The sequence below is a fragment of the Zosterops lateralis genome (genome assembly GCF_965231275.1).
Source record: "Zosterops lateralis genome assembly, chromosome: 4".
In the NCBI taxonomy this organism is placed as follows: domain Eukaryota; kingdom Metazoa; phylum Chordata; class Aves; order Passeriformes; family Zosteropidae; genus Zosterops; species Zosterops lateralis.
The window spans coordinates 7,368,737-7,389,009 of record NC_139765.1 but is presented as its reverse complement, the minus strand read 5'-3'; the positions used below and the strand labels follow the sequence as shown (position 1 = coordinate 7,389,009).

The 20,273-nt window shown below is 41.5% G+C and overlaps 1 protein-coding gene across 2 annotated transcripts in view; it reads right to left on the bottom strand.

Annotated features, from left to right (window-relative positions):
• The window catches only part of KIAA0930, a 55,303-nt gene that overhangs the window by 12,667 nt on the left and 22,363 nt on the right, over nt 1-20,273 (bottom strand). Inside the window, exons 2-6 of one of the 2 annotated variants that reach the window (XM_083860483.1) lie at nt 18,624-18,772; nt 4,558-4,662; nt 3,298-3,375; nt 1,147-1,248; nt 572-712 (exon numbers count right to left, since the gene is read on the bottom strand). In XM_083860483.1, the coding sequence (XP_083716609.1) occupies nt 572-712; nt 1,147-1,248; nt 3,298-3,375; nt 4,558-4,662; nt 18,624-18,772 (575 nt within the window). Of the gene's footprint in view, nt 1-571; nt 713-1,146; nt 1,249-3,297; nt 3,376-4,557; nt 4,666-18,623; nt 18,773-20,273 lie in introns of both variants that reach the window. The other variant, XM_083860482.1, reaches the window with a different exon arrangement.

The following is a 20,273-nucleotide window of genomic DNA, read 5'->3' as shown; positions in this document are numbered from 1 at the left end:
AAACATCTCAGGACTGTTTTCATAATAAACCATTTGAGAAGTTTATTGACTCTTGATTTCAGCACTAAGTACTGAACTTGAAGGTGAAAGTGCTGGTATTTCATGTTTCTGTAGAAAGCAAAGAAAGCTCCTCCAGTGGCAGTGAGACTACAGGGGTCTTTTGAAAACAGCCATCAGTGCAAAATATAATGAAGAAAAATACGCTTTATCACAAGGTAGTTACCAGAGTTTAAAATCTCCCATGAAATCACACCTTCTCTGAATACAGAAATATCTATGACTTTTCGAGAAAATGAAGGGGCTCCAAGAACTGCTGTTCAGGTCCATTCCTGTGTCACACTCTTGACTATGTATCCCTACCCTCCCTCCTTTTAGGAATATATCCCAGTCTGAACACCCTCAGTTATCTGAACCAAAACCAGTAGCTTTCAGCTAACTCTCAAAGCCAAAAAAGACAGACTATGATGCAGCTGATCTAACAGGACAAAAAGCTGACAGCTTCAGCCACAAAAAAAAATCTAGTCGGAGCACCATAAGCTACAAAGGACATTGTCTTTCAGAAGCTCCTTACCCTGTTGTCATAGACCTTCTTCAGTGCCTCATAGCGGATGGACCCCTGGAAAATCACCCCTTGGAAGGTGTTGCTTTTATCACTGGCCACTAGCTCCACACAGACCATTTCCCCTTCTCCCACAGTCATGTCACTGAAAACCTGCCAAAGATGCAAGATGAAACATTTTTGATGCAAAGTCAAAGTTCAAGTCAAAATGCATTCAGATTCCCATGGCTGTCCTTTATGCCCAAGGAAGTTTCAATATAAATTGAAAGGCAGGAGAATGTTCCACCCCAGCCTTTCAAAAAAGCAGACTCCAGGCAGTGCACGCTGCAAATCACTTGTTAGGATGAGCAGCTCTCACATCAGCCTGTCGTGCTTCAGCCCATCATAGACACTGATGCCAAAATCCAGCTTTAAGATCAGATTTCAAACATTACAGAGAGAGGAAGGTTAAATAAAATAAAGTAAGATCTAGCAGAAGATAACCCTCAACTAGCCAAGAACACTTGTTCAGAAGGTACAAGAAAACAGCTATTAAGGACATAAGACTAGAACAGGACAAAATTTGGCTGCTGCAACAAGGAACTCACCTCCTCAAAACTGTCAATCATGAAGAATATATTGGGGTAGCTGATCTTTGACTCCTCTCCTTTACTGTCCATCGGGTGTTTGCTCGGAGATGCAAACACTTGCTGAGAAAGATGCAAAAAAAGATACCATTTCTCAGTTAAATGTGCTTGGGAACAGACACACCAAACACAAGGCAAGTGATTACAAAACATCTCAGTCAGGCACTTACACTAGAGAAACTGGACACCCTGCAAGCACAGCTGAGCTGGTTTCTGACTAAAGCCAGATTTGCAATAACAGCAGTTGAGAAATCCTTGGTTTTCACATGCCAGTAATCAAAAACTCATTGCTTCACAGTGAATGTCCCTGTGTGTACTTGACCTCTCACCATAATACATACATAATACACCATCATACTTTTTCATCACTACTTTCAGGTGCCTTTAAGTTGCTGCAATGCGGTGAAAAGTGACATGCCACAGTGCAAGAAAGTGACCATGAAGCAGCTGACCCAATACCTTTAGTTTAATTTGTTTTTGTTTACTTAGTACCACACTAAGATCAACCTCCCTCAGTGAGGGTAGCCCTGTCTATTCTGGTGTGATTCATAATGTTATTTTATTCCAGATTTACCTGCACCCCAAAACTGTTACTGTATTTTTACAATCTAGAGCCGCAGACCTTGTGTGTGTGTGTGCTATCACATTTTTGAAATTGGTTTTTGAAATCAGTGCAGAGGCAGTTTCTGGGCTCTTGGCTGTGTAGTATTCACTTTGCCAGCTACTTGGTCATCAGAGCAGAAATGCAGAACCAAACCAGCTGGATTTTCTTCATTTAAAACCAACAGCCTCAATAGTGGATGTGAGAATGAAAAGCCCAACTCCAAACATGCTTTCACAGCATATGGAATTGCCTTTGCTCTCTCTATAGATCAGCGTGATGATGCTGAAATGTTACTGGTAGGTACTGGTAAGTTTTATGTGGAAAAGGGAAGACAACAATTTATAAGCAATCCCACAGTAGGAGCCTCTGGAAAGGAGGAACAAAAAACTTCCTCTTCATTCTAAATTCTGCTCACATGCAGTAAGGGCATATCCCTCATCTTCTCCTTTCTAGTTTTCAAATCTGCAAATAATACTTAGAGATTTTTCTCAAAAACATTTGGAGAAGTTAGCTTGGGGTGAAATTTGGACTAGCTGAAAGAGAAAAAAAGCAATGAGAAATAATAGGCTTAAATCAGCAGTGCAATGTGGCATCTCAATAGCACCTAAAGAGAAAATTATGTGCTTAATCAATGTCAATCACAGAGACAATAATCAGCATTGCTAGTTCTGTTTGTAGGCAAAGCAAAAGTTATTTTAAAGTGGTAAAACGCAATTAAAAACTAAAGAATGTTGGTTTATTTAAGTAAAGCCACACAAGCAGCTGCTTGAACTAAGAGAATGGAAAGGCCTGGGAGAAGCAGGCATTTAAATGCAACAGGAGCCTTTTAAAAGAAGAATTTCTGCTAACTAGCAGAAGCTGTTGCAAGATCTACATTGCAAATTGAAATTGAGTGGGGAATTTTTAGGTTTCTTGTTCCTATCCCTTTTATGCTTATTATTCAGTCTCTTCCACTATGTTAAACCCTGGATTAAGTGCACACAAAAGATAAAAGCCTATGGTGTGGACATGAAAGGAATGAGCAGTTTAAGAAACTAAGAATTTTGTAAAATAATAAAAAAAATAAATTGGTAATCAGTAAATTGTCTGCTGTTTAGCAACTCTACATTAGAAACTTACCCTGAAGGCTCCTCATAATCCAGATCTCGTACAATTTCAGGTTTAGTCTCAGACTGAGCAACAGCTGGGCATCAAATTCCTTCCTCCCCTGGCACCTTCCCTATCTCCCCTAAATCCAGCAGGCAAAGATATACACCCTGAAGCATGCAGGGTGTATGAAACTCTTTTAAAGAGTTTTCATAACTCTTTAAAAGGGGTTATAAAGGACATTTAGACCTCACATATAGATAACTGCCAAATGTCACTACACAAAGACTTGAGATGCTTCAGGAGTATGAATCTGTCAGACCACAACCTGAGAACCAGTGCCTCAGTTTTACAGCAGTTTTTAGGATTAGGTAATACTGGATACCAATCTTAGATCCAGAGCAATAAAAGAGGAAGCTCACCTGAGATTTCTTCTTGTGAATATGAATATCTCCTCCATCGGAGCGTGTGCACACGGCACAGGTCACCACATAATCCAGCTGGAACAGGGCACCAGAGAAATCAACATTTAGAGTTGGGAAAACAAAACATTCATGTGCATGAAGCAGAACACATTCTGTCTCTTTTTTTTAGCTGTCTGTCTAAAAAGTAAGATACTTTGATGTTGCCATTTTCTTTACTCTCTTTGCTATACTGAACCACCTACAATTTTTAAACCTGTGTTTGCTCATTAACTCAAAATCTCTTGTACAGCTGCTTGTTGAGGTGACAACCAATGGGTAAAGAAAGTCCTGCCAATATTGTTTAACACAAGCTTAATTGTTCAGCAACACACACCCTCATCCACTCCCACCCCACACACCCCTAAGCACATTTTAGGATAGAAATGGAAAAGATTTCCTCCCTCAGAACAGGAAAAAAGAGACACTAATCAACACCAGTGACATGTTAGAGAGGTCAGAAAACAATAGCACAGCCTTCCAGACAATCTGAAAAAACTTATAAGGAGCAAGTGCAATAGCTCTGGACACCAATACCCAGCTGTAATAACATCTCTGAATTCTGACTGTGGAAAATGTATCCTGGTTTTATTGAGTATCAAATAAAGGCAAAACCTGCTCTCTGCAGAGAAGTTCTGCAAAGAGACTTCTGGGAGGAAGGAGAGAGAATGAAAACAATTTATTTTCCAGGATGTGTGCCTGAGCCAACGGTTCCCCATTCTGAGATCACAATGAGCAAAACTTAAGGTATCTCAAATGATTGCAGTAATATTCAGCTTTCCTAAGCACCGATGTAACACACAAAGTAACCAAACGACCTATGAGTCAATTAAAGAAGTAATTAGTCCTGGCTTCATGTTCCTACCAGCAAATGTTTTATTAAAGTTCTGTTGTCAAGAGCATAACCCCTCAGCATAATTTATGACACTGCATTTACACTCTCCTCTCTTAGCTGCAACCAGTACTGTGAACTCTAATGGAAATGCTGCTTTTCTAAGTCTCATTCATTTTCAAAAAACATTAAACTGGATGAAGCCTTTCTTTTGCAAAAACTTGGTTACAGAGCATAAAACCCAGCTGTAGCTTCACTGAACACAGTTAAAGTTTTTTGCAGAATGCTATTAGGACTCTACTGAAAAATAATAAACAACTCAGTTTATGTTAATTTAGATTCTGAAAGGCAAAACTGAATAGTGAAAGTTGGATAAACATCACTGTTACCTTCTGCAGGATGAGGTTCAAGTAGACACTCTCTTCCCAGTCAATGTCAGGGTCTCCCAGGCCAGGAAGCTTCTTGGAATCTCTCCGGTAAACTTCAACTTCAACCTGCTGAGAAAATACCACACCTCTTTGAAAACTATTACTTAGAGGTTCCTATTTCCAAACATAAAAGCAGTATCAGAAGCTGCACATCACGCAGCTTCCTAGTTTTCTGTCAGGATCAGATTTTGCTGACAACGCAAGGATTTTTGTGGAAATGAAACATATAGGCAAACAGGGAAGAGAGGTAGTAAAATCTCAGTTCTGGACAGGAGATGCATTTATTTCAGTAACAGGTATATTTATGCAAAAATAAAATTAATAAAATCAGGGATGCACACACGTACGTATTTCTCTTAACACAACTCCTCAGAATCAAGCATGTCACTACACTAATGCTCAACACGGTCCAGCCCAAAGGATCCACACTGGAGCAGATCTTGGAAAACCCTCCCATGGGAGGGACCCCACTCTAGATCAGGGAAAGAGGACAAAAAAGTGGAGGCAACATGTGAGGAACTTACCATAACCTCCACTCCCCATGACCCCGTGTTGCCAGAAGGGTGAAGAGGTAAAGAAAACCAGGAAAGAAAGCCAGGAGGAAGGGAGGGGTGGGGAGAAGATGTTTTTAAGATTTAGTTCTATTTTCCATTGGCAATAAATTAAATTAAATTCCCTAAGTTAAGTCTGTTTTGGCTGTGACAGTAACCAGTGAGGAATCTCTCCCTGCCCTTATCCTGACCCTGTATTTTCTCTGCCCTGCCCAGGGATGATGCTGTGTTGGTGGGCACCTGCCAGCATCAACACCCTGCAAATTCTTCTAAAGGTTTCACACTGGAACTATTAATTAGACATAACTGCGTGCAAGATTTTCAGCTGTACTAAAAAACAAGCAAATGAAAAACCACAAATAATCTCAGAACATAGAAACAACTCGACCTATCCTAACAAATTGAAGCAGCTGAGACAAATATAAAATGATGAGGTAGTACACTGAGGTGAATGTAGTTTGACACTTTCAGTACAAACTAGAATAAAAATAAATAAAGCTAGAATACCAAAATATAGTGAAGATCTGGGAAACAGTAAAATTTCAGAATTGCCATTATCACCAGATACCATGAAAGCCAAACATGCTGTTCTTGACTGTTAATTTTTAAACTGACATATTTTTTAAAAGGTCTATAGACATCATTCTTCTTTTGGTTTGTTTTTGTTTCTTCCAAGGTTCCCATCCATGATTTTTTTAATGGCAATATAATACAGAAACTAATGACAGTTACTGCAAAAAAATAAAGATGTGAGCAGATGAAGGAAACAATCTAATTTAGATTATCTCCAAAGGCAATATTTGCACTTCTGTGCCTAAAAGCAAAGAAACATGACATGAACAAAATTCCAGAAATATCCTGTGAAACAACAGCCATCCTGTCTCTGAAGGAGAGAAGTAAGAAAAGAGGGTGAAGGAAGGACTGAGTAATGGCAAGCTCTAAGTAACACTAGGGTAAGTAAAACTAAGTGCACAGCAGACACCATTTCAGTCTCTCCTGCCTCTGTATTTGTGGAGCTTTTATTTTTAAGCCAAGTAGTAGTTAATCACCTCATAACACGTAAGTTTAAACCTCCCTCTGCAGAAGTCAGCCACCAATTCTTCCTGCTGAAATTCATTCACACATGAACAAATTCTCCCCAGCAATTACAATGCCAGTGCTCAACAACTCCTTCATGGCATTGCCTTGCAGGTCCATCACAGATATTGACAGGAAAAGGGCTTTCTTTAACCATTCTTTCTCCTGTGCACTAATCCAGGGCAGGATTTCTTGGTGTACAACCTGTGGGTCAGGGCAGAGTGGATCTCTGTGAATGACAGCTCTCCATGGACTGGAGAACATGCTGGATTTCAGACAGCTGAGTCCTCCCAGGAAAACAAATCTGTCCCAGCCAGGCATCCAGGGCACACTGGGTCTTTTCCAGGTCTGCTGCTGACTCACTTGGCCACTCTGTGCTTGTTTACCTGGCTCTAGATCAGATGTGCCCTCTTGCAAGCATGAAAAGTTATTAATAGAAACAACTATATAAATACTAATTATTTACTCCCAGTGAAATCCAAAACCCAAGTTAGATATTTGCTCATTCAAGTCAGTGACCCTTCTGGAGCTGAAATCCATGATGCCACCTTTGTATCAAGTTTTCACAAGGTTCCTGAGATAGAGCTGTAAAGGACTTCAGCCAGGCTGACCTCCCACACGCCATAGACATTTTACCACATTGCTTCCTCACAAACTCCAGTTAAATCACCTTTAACAGTACCTGGGAAAATACCTTGCTTTGAGAACTCATTCCAATGATTAATCATCCCCTGGGCTCCAAGTGTGCAACTTCATTTAATTAGGCTGCTTTCCTTTTGCCAGCCTCTAGATCTTGTCATCCCAATTTATATATATGAAGACAATCTTGAATGCTCAGTTTTGGGTTTTTTGGTTTTGTGTTCGAGCTTTTGGGTTGTTTTTTTTTGTCATGTGTTAGTCTTTGCTAATCTTCTACATAAACCAGAAGAAATACTTTTAGGAGACCTCAGAGCCCCTCATTAGGCACCACCTCAGAACTTCTGCTCCTTTGCCACCCACTTGGTGTTATGTAATGCAAGTCTTAAGTTATCCACTTTCAGACAGCTGGAACATTTTTATCATAAAACACAGAAAAATCCATTTAAGACCCCAGTCTGGGTTTAAACTCTTTGTGATAGGGTACAAGAATCAGTATTTTGTTGGCAGTGAGAAACCAGCCAAAAAAGCAGATCCTGATTTTCTTCTAAATAGAAGTGTAATGGAATTACAGGTCTGTTTGTAAGTAGAACCATTTTCCAGGTTTTTTTTCAGACCACATTCACTGAAAAAGAGTAAAGGGGAGAGGGCTGAACATGAAAAGGGAGAGGAAAAAGACAAAATTCAAGACTTTTTCCACAAACACAAGTTCAACAAGAAAATACTTCCACTGTCCCAGAGCCAGCTGTAATACAGAGACCAAAATTTGATTTCTAGGATCTTACATTGACAGGTTTGCTTCAAAACATCAGGAAAAACCCACAAAAGTAAAAATCTTCCAAATGGATCCATCTGGTATGAAATCAGAATGATGCCCCAGCATGTGCTCAGGTGTGAAAAGCCCCATCACACAGCATGTCCAGCTCTAGAAAAATCCAGTTTGGGTTTTTCCCCATTCCGGACTCTGGCCGGAATCCGGTCCCGGTTGTTGCTCCAACGGATTCCATTCCTGATTACAGGAAAAATCCAGTCCAGGTTTTCCCTCCAACCAACTCCACTCCGGATTACAGGAAAAAAATCCGGTCCTGGTTGTTGCTCCAACCAACTCCATTCCGGATTACGGGAAAAAAATCCAGTCCTGGTTGTTGCTCCAACCAACTCCATTCCGGATTACGGGAAAAAATCCAGTCCTGGTTGTTGCTCCAACCAACTCCATTCCGGATTACGGGAAAAAATCCAGTGCTGGTTGTTGCTCCAACCAACTCCATTCTGGATTATGGGAAAAATCCAGTCCTGATTTTCCCTATAAACTACTCCATTCCTGATTACAAGAAAAATCCGGTCCAGGTTTTCCCTCCAACTGGCTCCATTCCGGAAAAAATCCGAGAAAAATCCAGTCTGGGTTTTCCCCCCTTAGAAGAGCCCTAAAAAAGGGTCTGATAACCTGTACCTCCACTGGAAGGCAAATGCTAAAGGACCTTCAATTTCTTTACTTTCACTATAGTTCCCAAACGCTCAAACCCAAGTAGGCTTCCTAATGAAGTGAACTAAAAGAATAAAATACATATACACAGCCTTCTAACTATCAAAATATTACTTTAGCTAAAGATGTGGAGACCCTAAGGTTCAAATCAGCCTCACAAATGTTCTAAGCTAATTTAATACACTAGTAATGGGGAAAGGATGGGTTCTATTGATTTCTGCAGTTAAAAAACAATTGAAAAAAATTAGTAAGCCATGCAATCCTGATTTAATGCAGAGCACTCTTCCTAAGTTGAATGTTTCATGGTGTTTTTACCATTAGATGCCTAGTTTGAGATCAGCAGAAGGTAGATACTATCTGAGCAAAAGCTGCCCAGCTTTGGCTGGGTTTGTGTGCAGTGATCCTGCTCATCTGGCTCTTGAGGAGAAGGTGCATGTAATTCATTAAAAAAAGGAAACCCTGCACAGAGTGCCTGAAACCAGCAGTAATGCAGGTCTCTGTGCCAAACACTGCAATCTTTGCAATGTCCCTCTCTAGCTGTGGCACTTCCTTCAGCTTCAGCAGAGCTGGTTACACAGACAGTGACCTACCCAAAGTCACCAAAACGTGTCCAAACCTTCCCTGCAGCAGGAAGCTTTTTCTGGCAAAACCCCCCACCTTCAGACATGGAGATAACAGTCACTCCCAGCTTTCCTCTCTACACACATCAATAGCATGATGCAATTCAGGAAAAAAAAAAAAAATACTATCTCAGGAGCTGCCTGGACCCTTTGGCATTGGAAAAGAGCATTTTCTCAGACCAAGAAACCCACCACAAACAGCATAGGGGTTGTTGGTCTAATATCCCAGGATTTATGCTTCCCATGTTTTAACAAGCTGGGAAGCCCCAGAGCCACGTTCAGTGCCCAGCAGTGCTGGGGAACAGATACTCAACAGGACACAAGCTGGGCTGGCCAGTTGGCCATGAAAGCCCATCTGCTCATGCATCTGCTCAGCAGTGACATCCCTGTCTCTGCTAAATGGGAAGGAAATCTAAGGAGCCTGCTATTTTCTGGAGCATGCAGAGAAGCCCTGTGGGCAGGGTGCACTCCCAGTCCTGTCACACAGGGAAGCTGATGTTACAAACCTCCACTAGAATGTTTACATCCAAGATAATATTTTAAAGGGGACAACTGTATTCAACAATGCAATAATGTCCTAAAATGAATATTAAAAAAAAACACCCTCCAGGACAAAATTCCTGCTCCCTTTTTCTGGATACTATCAATTATTCAGGAGTTGCACCTAATCCTCCTGGAACACACTCTGGAGCCCACATGAAGGTAGCATAATGCCCAGTAGCTATGGCAACTCGACACCCACCACAGCTATAAAGCTGAGACAAAGCCCACTGCAATAAAACAACTGCAAACTGTGCAAGAAGCAAAGTTCAGCTACAGACAAACCATCCATTTTGAAAAATTTGCTTCTATGTCAATTACTTGAATTCTGTGCTCATGACCCCCCTGTACAACCAAGCCATCACAAGCTTAGGGAACTTTTCCTTGTGTTAGTGTCTTGATTTAGAGAAAAGTTTAGGAGAACACTCTGGAATGAGTGTTTCCTCTAACAAAAAAGGGGCTCCGACAATCCCATTCTGCCAATGAGAGATTAACACTAGTGGATGAAAGCGAAAAAAATCAACTGATTACTGACAAACAGAGTGCCAACATAGCACAGGAAAAATGGTGAATAAATGTTAAATACTGAACTGTCAGACCTTGCCCTCCCTCACCAGAACAAAACAAAACAAACAAACAAACAAAAAAGGCTGCAAGATGGTCGGGAGGAGGAAAAAAATGGCACTGGCTTTTGTCTCAGGTAAGGAAAAAAACCCAAAGGGTTCATGCAAAACCAAATGGGAACTTGGTGAATCTCTGATGTTGATCTCCTCTTCATAGCAGATGAAGCTGGTGGATTTAGGGTCCTTTTCATAGGGAAGGTGTCTTTACAAACAATGTATGGGTGAAGGTATGGATGTTACCAGCTTTGAGATGGGTCTTAATGTCTCTATTAACTTCAAGCAGCAGGTTTGTTGCAGAGCCCAAACAGTCTGACCCCTGAAACAGGCAAGGGAGTCTGCACGAACCTGAACTTTGGGGCAAAATGCCAGGTTAAAGGGGGGATATGTGGTTTGGGAAGGCTGTACCTTCCTAACACCTCAGCCAGTGGGGAAAGGAAGAGAGAAACATGCAGCTGGGAGCTCTGGATAAACAGAGGCTGTGCCCTCCAAAACATCAAGAGCGAAAACCCCGGTGGACTCTCTCCCTTTATTCAAACAAAGCTGCAGGACTCCTCTGTCTCCTTTATGGACACTGGCTTTTCACAGTGTGATTCCCATACACTTTCTTTCACTGGGTGGGCTGTTCTGAGATCAGGGGGTGAGATGGAGCAGCTCCTCAGCCTCCTGCCCATCCCCCAGCTGATTCATCTCCCATCAATTCTCTGATCTCAGACCAAAACCAAACCAAACAGTTCAGGAAAAAAAACAAAGGTTGCTGAAAGATTGCTGTAGAAATCTCCAAAGACAGGGAAAGGGTAAAAAAACTTCTTGCCTGGGTAAGATATGCTAGAATTTTGATCTTTCACCACTTTATTGTCCCATCCTGGTACCTTGTAGGTACTGATGGTGCTCAGGCTGGGCTCTCACAGGGAGCTGCACCCACCCACTGTGGATCCCTTACTGTCTCCAGTGAACAACTGCAGTTGCACTCTCAGCTTGAAACAACGTCAACTCACATGCAGCTTTTATTCCTTTTGATATTCAGTCCTGCAAAGTTATCCCCACAATTCACATGGGTTTTAGTGCTGCTGTAATTCCTCTAATTCCTTCCAACCTAATCTTTCTCCTGTCATTTATGGATCTGGTTGCAGGTAGTGGGTTAATGACCTAAGACTGTCCTGGAGTTAACAGTTTAGTTTACCTTAGAATGAGAAGTGCTTGGATATGTCAAGTCCAGCCTCTGAAATTTAGGGTTAATTACACTGCTCGTTATCCTAACTCCTTTAGAAAAGTTGAGGTATCACTGCAAACATCTCCCAACTTTGATTTGTTGGCGCCCTCTCCTCCCACCCAAGTGTCCTTTTGGGGGAAGAAGAGACACTGGTCTCTGAGCAGCCCTGAACGGAATGGGGAAGCTCAAAGTCAGATCCCACTTAGCTCTAAATGAGAACAAGAGTAAAAGGCATGCAGGGCAAAGCAGCTGGAAACAGCAGTTTCCTCCATCTTCAAAGACAGAAAATTCTCCTGTAACCTCTGCCCTTCATCACTCCAGAACAAAAAACTGCTCACCCTGCTCATCTGAGGGCACACACCAACCAGCTTTTTTAGATCCTGCAACTGCCTTGAGATTGTGTTTTCTCACTGAATTCTCACTTTCTTCTTATTGTTATGTAAGTTTATATCTCAATATTAAAGAAATCACCTTAATTATAGCTCTTGCAAAAGTACTTCATCACAAAGAATACCTACTGAATGTATTTAGTTTTCTTCTTTACAAGAAGCAAAAGGCATTCCTTCTGATTGGCAAGTCACAACCACAGAAAACAAAAGATTTAACAAGCCTACACATCTGCTTTCAGTATCTGCACATTGTATATGAAAAAGATTCTGAAGTGATAAAAATGAGTAAATTATACAACTGAGAAATGCTAACAGGACTCAGAGAATTGAAAGTTGACTTCAACCAACCATAATTGAAATTATGTAAGTGAAAAGGATCCCAAAAATCTAGTTCTGCCTTTGTAACTCCAGAAATAGCAGAAGTATAAAAGACAAAAAATAAAAGTGGAAGTTGTTCAAATTACTGGAGTGGTCTGAGTGGTCTCATCAAACAAGTGAGGGAAAAGCAAAAATGTGCAAACAGTAAGTCACACAGGTGTGGAAACTGTTTATCACTCGCCTGGCTGTGGCACCAGGACAGTGGCAAACAGTGGCTAAGTGAAACAGAGCTGGGAGTTCAAATATGCTGAGCAGCATCAGCAAGGCAAGAATGACTTAGTTTTGGGATTCTGACAAAGTCATCTTTGCTGCTGCCTCACACTTCACTAGTGAATCCCACTGACTTTCACTCTCCAAATGCTCCATAGATCTGCTAGATCAGCTTTCCAAAATGAAACTAACAGATACCTGTTTGATCATTTAAGCATTACCAAATGTGGTCCCAGATCACAGAATAAGCTGTATTTTCAGGTGTTACAAAGTTGCTCACTGTTACAATTCCTGTATTGTTATTTCCCAGCCTTTCTGAAGCTCCTAGAGAAGCACAAGAACCTGGAGTAACACACAGTGTGCCTTCTGTGGTATCCAGCCAGCAGGATTCAGGAAGATATGCTGCACCCCTAGGCAGCAGACACAGCCATGGGAGAAAGAGCATTACAGAATGGTAATAAATCAGTGTGTCTCAAACCATCTCTGCTCAATACAGAAATGCATAAACTGAGTTAATGACCAGAAGACAGGGTGGGGGAAAAACCCTGGTGCAGACCTCAGACATTTAAGTGCTAATTACCAATGTTACTACAAACGTGATGATGATATTCCAGAGCTCCAATTCAGTTGCATATTAATTTCAACACTGAACCCAGACCTTCCCATACCTCTAATAAGCAAGTTGACCAGCCTGTAACTCAGAGATCAAGTCCACCCAGTGGTCTGATGAACCAGTGGCTTCATGAGGCTTTTGGGGAGCTCCAAGCAGACACTTTTAGCTTTTCCAGGATGCAAGCCCAGCTTAGCAGTGCTTCCTGTTCTGTCCCTCCACTCCCCAGTGACTCAAACAGATATGATGCATTTCTGGTACTGAATTATTCAGCACAATTCATGAGATAGGAAAACTGGGTCTGGGCTTCTTCCCTTCCCAGTGAAGTTGCTCTCTGTATCAAAGAACAGAGCATCTTCTTGGTTGCCACATTTTAAGTGCCATTCATATTAAAGTCACATCTGATTCTGGCTCTCTTATCACCCTATGTGACTGCTTAGGAGTCTCTTCTTAAGAGACTGGAAGCAATATAAAGCAATTCATGAAAAATGCCCCTGCAGCCCACATCCCTTCCTTAGTCTGGAATTTCGTGCCTGTGATACTGTGAAAGTATTTCAGCTGTACACTTGATTGTCTCAGACAGGAATTTACTCTGGAAATAGGGCAGAAGATGAGAGCATTTCCACCCTGGGTGGTGTTAGCCTGCCATGTGTGTCACAAGCCTAGTGCAGGTCACAGGCAGCCAGGATCATTCTGTGTGGAAAAGATGTTTCTGTCACACTCATCTTAGAATTTTCTTCCCCTGGCTTTTTTTCCAAGCAGCCTGCTACAGCACACAGAAGAAATGGGGATGGCCTTGACGACCTTAAAGGTCTCTTCCAACCTGGATGATTTTATTAGTGCATCATGGATAGAGGCTCCCAGGTAGCAGCTCCTTTATGCTCACACATTTAGACAATCGAAGTAGCAGAAGAAAGCACAGTGGATTTCTGGCAAGGGGAACTGCAAAAGAAAGGTCTTTACACCAAAGATGTTGAGCTCCCTATAAAAAAAAAAAAATCAGAGTATCAATCTGGTAATGTCAGGGTTCCTTTTTCATGTTTCAAAATGAAAGCATCAGTGCTGAACTCTGCAGGAGTCAATGTTCCTGCTCACTGCAGCACCTCTACAAGTTGAGCACAATGGAAGAGCTGAAGCACAACAGCCAATTCTGTATCAACTTGGATGTGTTACAATCACTGTTTGTTCCCACATACTACCCATGAACAAGAAGAAAAATCATTCAGAAAAAAAAAAATCAATTTTTGGCCATTTGTTTCTCTTCAGCATTTGAGTGGTGGCATGGGATTGCCATAAAGTATAGCACAGAGCTCTTCTGGAGACATCCTGTTTGCTTACAGTGCTGGAAAAAAACCCCAACACTGGAACACAGCCAGCAATGAAAGATTCTTAAAACTCGTATTTTTTATTAGATGCTGAATTGAAGTTGTTGAATCTTTCAGGCAGCCAGACAGTGAATTACAGATTCAGCGAGGAAAATCTTGTGATTTTCTGTGCCAGTCATGTGCCTGAAGTAATTCAGGTTTGGAAAGTAACTGGTCACACCACAAGCAGTATTTGTTGAGTCACAGGTCCAGATGCACATAAACATGTAAACCATAGCTCTGTTCAGTACTGCCTCTGAAGCTGCAGTCACAACATCAGTAGATTAAGCTTTTTGCAGACTTAACAGTCCTAATGACTACCCTGTGCATTTGGCAGCAACTCCACTCCTCCACATTCAGAGGATGCTGAAGAAAATAGGAACTACTCCAATATCCAGGCAAACTCAGAACATATGCCCAGGGTATCTCACATTTATCTTTTTTTATTGCTTTGCCCTATAGATATGGCACCTTTTCTGGTGACAAGGCATGATGAAAGGCAGAATACAACCTGCTGGTCTAACACTGAAGTTTTATCTTTGTTTCCCAGCTGTCTGTGTAACACTATATACTTGCATCTTCTGAATTCCCAGGAGAAAGTAAAGCTGCTCTCTACAGAAAGATCAGAAATACTCAATCTTTACCTAAGAGCATTTTAAAATCATAATCCTAAGTCCAACCTTTCAAACCTGCAATGTCCAAGACACTTTGGAAGTGAGGATCAGGGCTTACGTTTTCCAGTAGGTCACATCAGCTGGCATGAGAGGCAGCAGCAAAGTGTTGTTTGAGTCTTGACTTAATAAAGAATGACAAGTCAAAGGGATTTCACTTCACAAAACCCTGCTAAATTCCTTAACCTTGGGAAAAGCTACACTCCACAGTACCTTGGTCTGCAAAGAACCTGACACAGGGGGTCTGTGGTTTTGCTTAAAGACACCAAGAGAAGATGTATCTTCAAAACCTGGCAAGAAAAACGGCAAGGATGTTGTTGTGACATGCCAAGGAAAGCAATTTAAATGTAATGCTCTGGGATCCAAGAATCTGTGTAATGGATATAGCCCAGAATTTAATATGGGAGTTCTGCCCTGGCATTAACATATTAGGAGTTTAATTGCTGTTCCACCCATCTATGCTGAGTTTAGAAATTAGTGGGAAGGAAAAGAGAAGCAAATGGAAAGTCACTTAGATCAGGCAAAGCACAAAGCAGATGATTTAAAAGACCTTTTAAAATAAAATTTATGATGGTAGAGAAGTTTACCACCAGCACCTACTGGACATACCAAATGGCACAATTTATTACTTCAAGCTGTCGTGACTAAGCTGCATCCAAAGCCCTTCTCATTCAGTCTTAAAACTGAGCAGAATCTAATCTCTAATCTCGATCCTATCAGTTTTTTTCTGCTTATCCTCTGATACACTTCAATTTAAAATCAAATGTTATTGCCAACACTCTTCAACTCCAGTAAGCATAGAAAAACCTAAACCCACAAGCAGGAACTACTTTTAATCACATAGGACAGGCACCAAAGCCTGGGAACCACTGGATCCATTGACACTTGTTTCATACTGACAAATACCATCATCACACCAGGGCATGGAAATGGCACAAACACACACCACCATTGTGGCCATTCAGACAAACAGCCTCTCCCCACTCAACCCCTTCTGTCATTGTCATCAGTACGATGATTGCTATCCTCAAAGCTGCACAGATCTTATTTTCATGAACATGAACTAACATTCTGACACAGGACAACGAGTCACCTCTGCCAGCATTCTTCAGCCAAAACCTGCAGCAGCCAGAGCATATGCATAGTAGTGTTTGTGGAAGAACTACAATAAACTTGCTCACTGTACACCCAGACTACAAAGTCATCTTCAATGCAGATGAAGTACCCTGTAGTACACCACAATGACACAAAGACTCCGACTTCAGAAGGCTGAAAATGACTCCTCTGTTCTCAGGAAGTGTTTCCCCTTTTATACTATTTTACACAGACCAATTTGATTGGTAACAAGAAGACAAACCTCTTCAATCACATTGGTCAGAGCAGAGGGACATCAAGAAGCCCCTCCTAGGGAAAGTATGTAAACAGTTTTGCTGTTACCAAAACATGTCTCTTGTTTACAGAAAATTCCCTGAGAAAGGAATTCCAGAAAACCAAAACATCTCAGGCACGAACCAGGGCTACATCAGTCCATGAAGGAATCATCACCAGACCATTTGGCTCAGCCTGGCATAAAGCAGGAGCCAACAGCACAGCTCCTGTTCTAGTCCTAAATGTCCCCAAACAACTCTGAACTCTCCCCTTCATTTGCCTTTTCAGTCTGGAAATCTAAATGAGAGCACAGTTTGGTGGGTGGCAGGGAGGCTTGCACTTCTACCCAGCTTCTACAGGTACCAATTTCCATCTCCCTCCTCTTTAACAGTATGACTTTGGCATTTTGACATAATTTTTTAAGAAAGGATGTCCAAAACTACAAAGTAAATTAAAACCCATGCAGTCATAATTCAAAGTGCAGGAGTAGTTGTTTGGCCTCACTGCACTGGACAGGCTCAAAAATCAGATAAAAGAGGGGCTGGAGCTACAAAGCAGCCAAGTGAAATCAAACAGGAGGAAAGCTGAACAAGTACCAACGAACCACCAACTATGAAGTTTCACAAAGCAATTGAAGTACTCCAAAGTCACAGAAAAGGTTCAATTCTCAGAAGCCATGCAAAATACAACCAGCTAAGGGAGAGTTACAAAATGATCAGTGTGCTTTAAGGTCCACTCCCCATCCCAGCTGTTACCCCACACGATTAACTAATTTTAAAATTAGCTGATTTTGTAGTAACCACCACTTATGTAACCTTCTCACACAAAAAAAAAAAAATATATATATATATTTATGGTGCTTTTAGAAAGCTTAAATAATGCTCTGAGAGCAAATACAAGAGTTTATGCCACAGTCACCTATCCACAACAGGTGCAAACACTTTAGGCTAATGAACCAGTTAAGCAGATTGATCAGGGGTCTGTGAATGGATTTAAGCAACTAGGCTGTCTCTGAAATTCACTTTCTCTGCTGAGAAGGACAAAAGGTTAAACCATCCATGCTTTTACCAGGCTGAACAAAAGCATAATATAATTTGATGTGAAAGAGGGGTGCTTTTATAGCACAACAATCAGGACGGAAGTTTCCCCCACAAGTCTTAAAGCTCCAAATACACTAGCTGAAGACTAAACCACTCATCTGGTAGAGAAAGAACCATATTTTGCCATCTTCTCCTTAGTGGTTGTCATGATGGAAGTTGGAGGGCCAGGGAGAAGAGGGAAGATAATTCTGTTTATTTTCTGTATCTTCATCAAAAGTGCAGGAAAACCTTCTGGAAACTTTTTCTCAAGAGAGCTGACAACTGTGGTTCTTTACACCACACACCACATCTGAACCCAGAGAACTACTCCTGTATAGGTGGTTACAAACACTTTCACATACACCATGCACAAATACCTGTGATTCAACAACAGTATAAATTATTGACATGTGTCAGGAAATTAATCTCCGTCTTTTCCTCCTCCATTTACCTTCCTGCAGCCGCCAACCTTAATTCCCAATAAAACCACCCCACCTCTAGCTTCTGTTTCCCTCACCTAAGATGAAAGCTGCCATGGAATGCTAAGAAGTTTCCCAGATCTTCAATGGGGAAATGTGCAGCAGCACCAGGATACCCAACTATGTTTGCAAGGAACAATAGTTCTTTATGAGGGGCTTATTGTCTTAAATGTAGACTATGAGAATACCGTAGTTTCTCTGCTGTTTGTCATTGCTGTATCCCAGCTCCAGGAGGCTGCTTGTATTCTGCTACTGAATACACCCAACAGGTGTTCATTCCTGATGCTCTGGTAATCTCAGCCATCTTTCCTCTAGAAATACCAGTATGACCATCTTCCTCCTCCTTTTTTTTCTCCCTTCCTACAGACTTACACTTTGAGTTTACAAAGCATCATCATTGAAAAGCCAACCAAAAAATCAGCTTTCCAAAGAGATGGGGAAGATTTCTGATTTTCTCAAGTCTGTGATAGTGCACCTCATTTACACTGCTGGTGATGTTACAGAATCACAGAATTGTAGGACTAGAAGAAACCTCTGGAGATCATCCAGTCCAAGGCAGGGTCACCTGGTGTTCACAGCCTTAACCGCGGTATTTCCTTATGGATCAATTTTGTGTAACATCTTGTGTTGGAAATTCCTTATCCTTGGTTTGCAATTCTTCACACGTGCCAGGTACTCCACAACACCAAATCCCATGTTACCTTAAAGCTTCCCCAGTGTAAAACCCATCACAACTCACCTTTTTGCCCTCCGTGCTCTCCCCGCTGACGTAGGAGAGTTTCCGGCGGACGTAGAAGAGCATGTCATCCTGCCGGGGTGCCCACTTCTCCATGAAATACGTGGAGAACATCCAAGTCCAGAACACGATTCGGTCATCTTTGAAACACCCTAGAGACACACAAGAGAAAGGAGAGGTAAGAGTTGTGAGTGAGGATGTCACTTCTGCTTGTGCTTGACACAACAACAGAACTGTAGCTCCAAGTTCTTCTGTAGTGCACAGACCAGCTGTTGTTTGGCTTGAGCCCACAGCCTGTCTTGGGCCATTGTCAAACACATCCCAGCAGCAAATCTGCCCCACGAGCACAGGTCAGGGCCTGGGAGCAGCCCCCAGTGCTGCCTGTGCCATGAAGAAGTGCAGGGCCAATGCCCTGTGGGAGAAAACACAAAAGCCACACTTGAGCACTTTCAGACATGTGGTGACAGTATATGTTCCAGTTAACAACCTAAAGCCATAAGGTGCCAACAGATTTTTTTATGGGGTCTTGGGGATTATGGCCAATCCTTCAGGAACCACCAGCTGATGCCTTCCTTAAAGCAATACACAGGAACAAGAGTGTACCTGTGCAGGGATGACTAATTCATTCTCTGACAAAGGAACAAAATCCAACTCAAGGAAACAATGAGTTAACAAGACTTGAATTCCAATTACACAATAAAAAGTGGGAGGAAAAGGGCAAAAATGGGAAGAGGAAGATGCCACAAAGTCTATTCAAGGAGACTAATGACATCAGCATCAGCAATAGCACTGCAGTTGGGCCTCTCCCCAAGAAAAGGAGGCACATTAGAGGTGACATCTCATTTTGTGAAACTCTTCAAAGCACTTAGCTGTAATAAAACAGCAAAGGGTGCTGCACCTTTTGTATTGTTATAGATAAGAACAAAAAGCAGGACTGTGCCTGCTTAGGGGAGCTGATTAGTACTCCACAGAGTGATTGCATCCCCTCCCCAAAGCCCTACTGAGACATAACTGGATGTTACAATCAAGCTGTTTTAAACATCCAAGAAGAGAAACATTAAAAAATAATTACAAATAATTATATTGCTGACAAACAACAAAACCCTAAAATGGATAGTTGAGCAAATAGATGGTTATTATGTACAAAACAGGTGGAGTTGTATGCACATATGTGCAACTGCCAACCCCTTCTCCAGAACATCTACCCTTTACAGGACTTCCTTCACATTTTCCTGCTTCACGCTGTGTGAAGTATTCACCAGACAAATCTTTCTTCCAATCTTTAATTACTGGGGTGGGCAGGAAATTAGATTTTCAAAATTTTAGGAGACAGATGTGTGACTGAAAGAAAAATATTAAGTGTCTCCAAACTAAATTAAAAAGTAATATTGAAACCACAATAAAAATCTACTGATGGACCATGAACAGAGTACGTTAATCAACAGCAAGCAGGACAGGATTTGAAAATATGTATATAGCTGATAAAAATCCAACCAACCAACCAAAAAACCCAGAAAGGCTGAGGGAGAATAGAAAAAGGCCAAGGTAGTTAGTTCCCAGTGCAGGTTAATTCCAGGCCACTCTGCAATTACTTTTTTTGCATGACTGCAGTGAAGTAGTTTCAATTACTTAAGGCAGCATGGAACATAATGT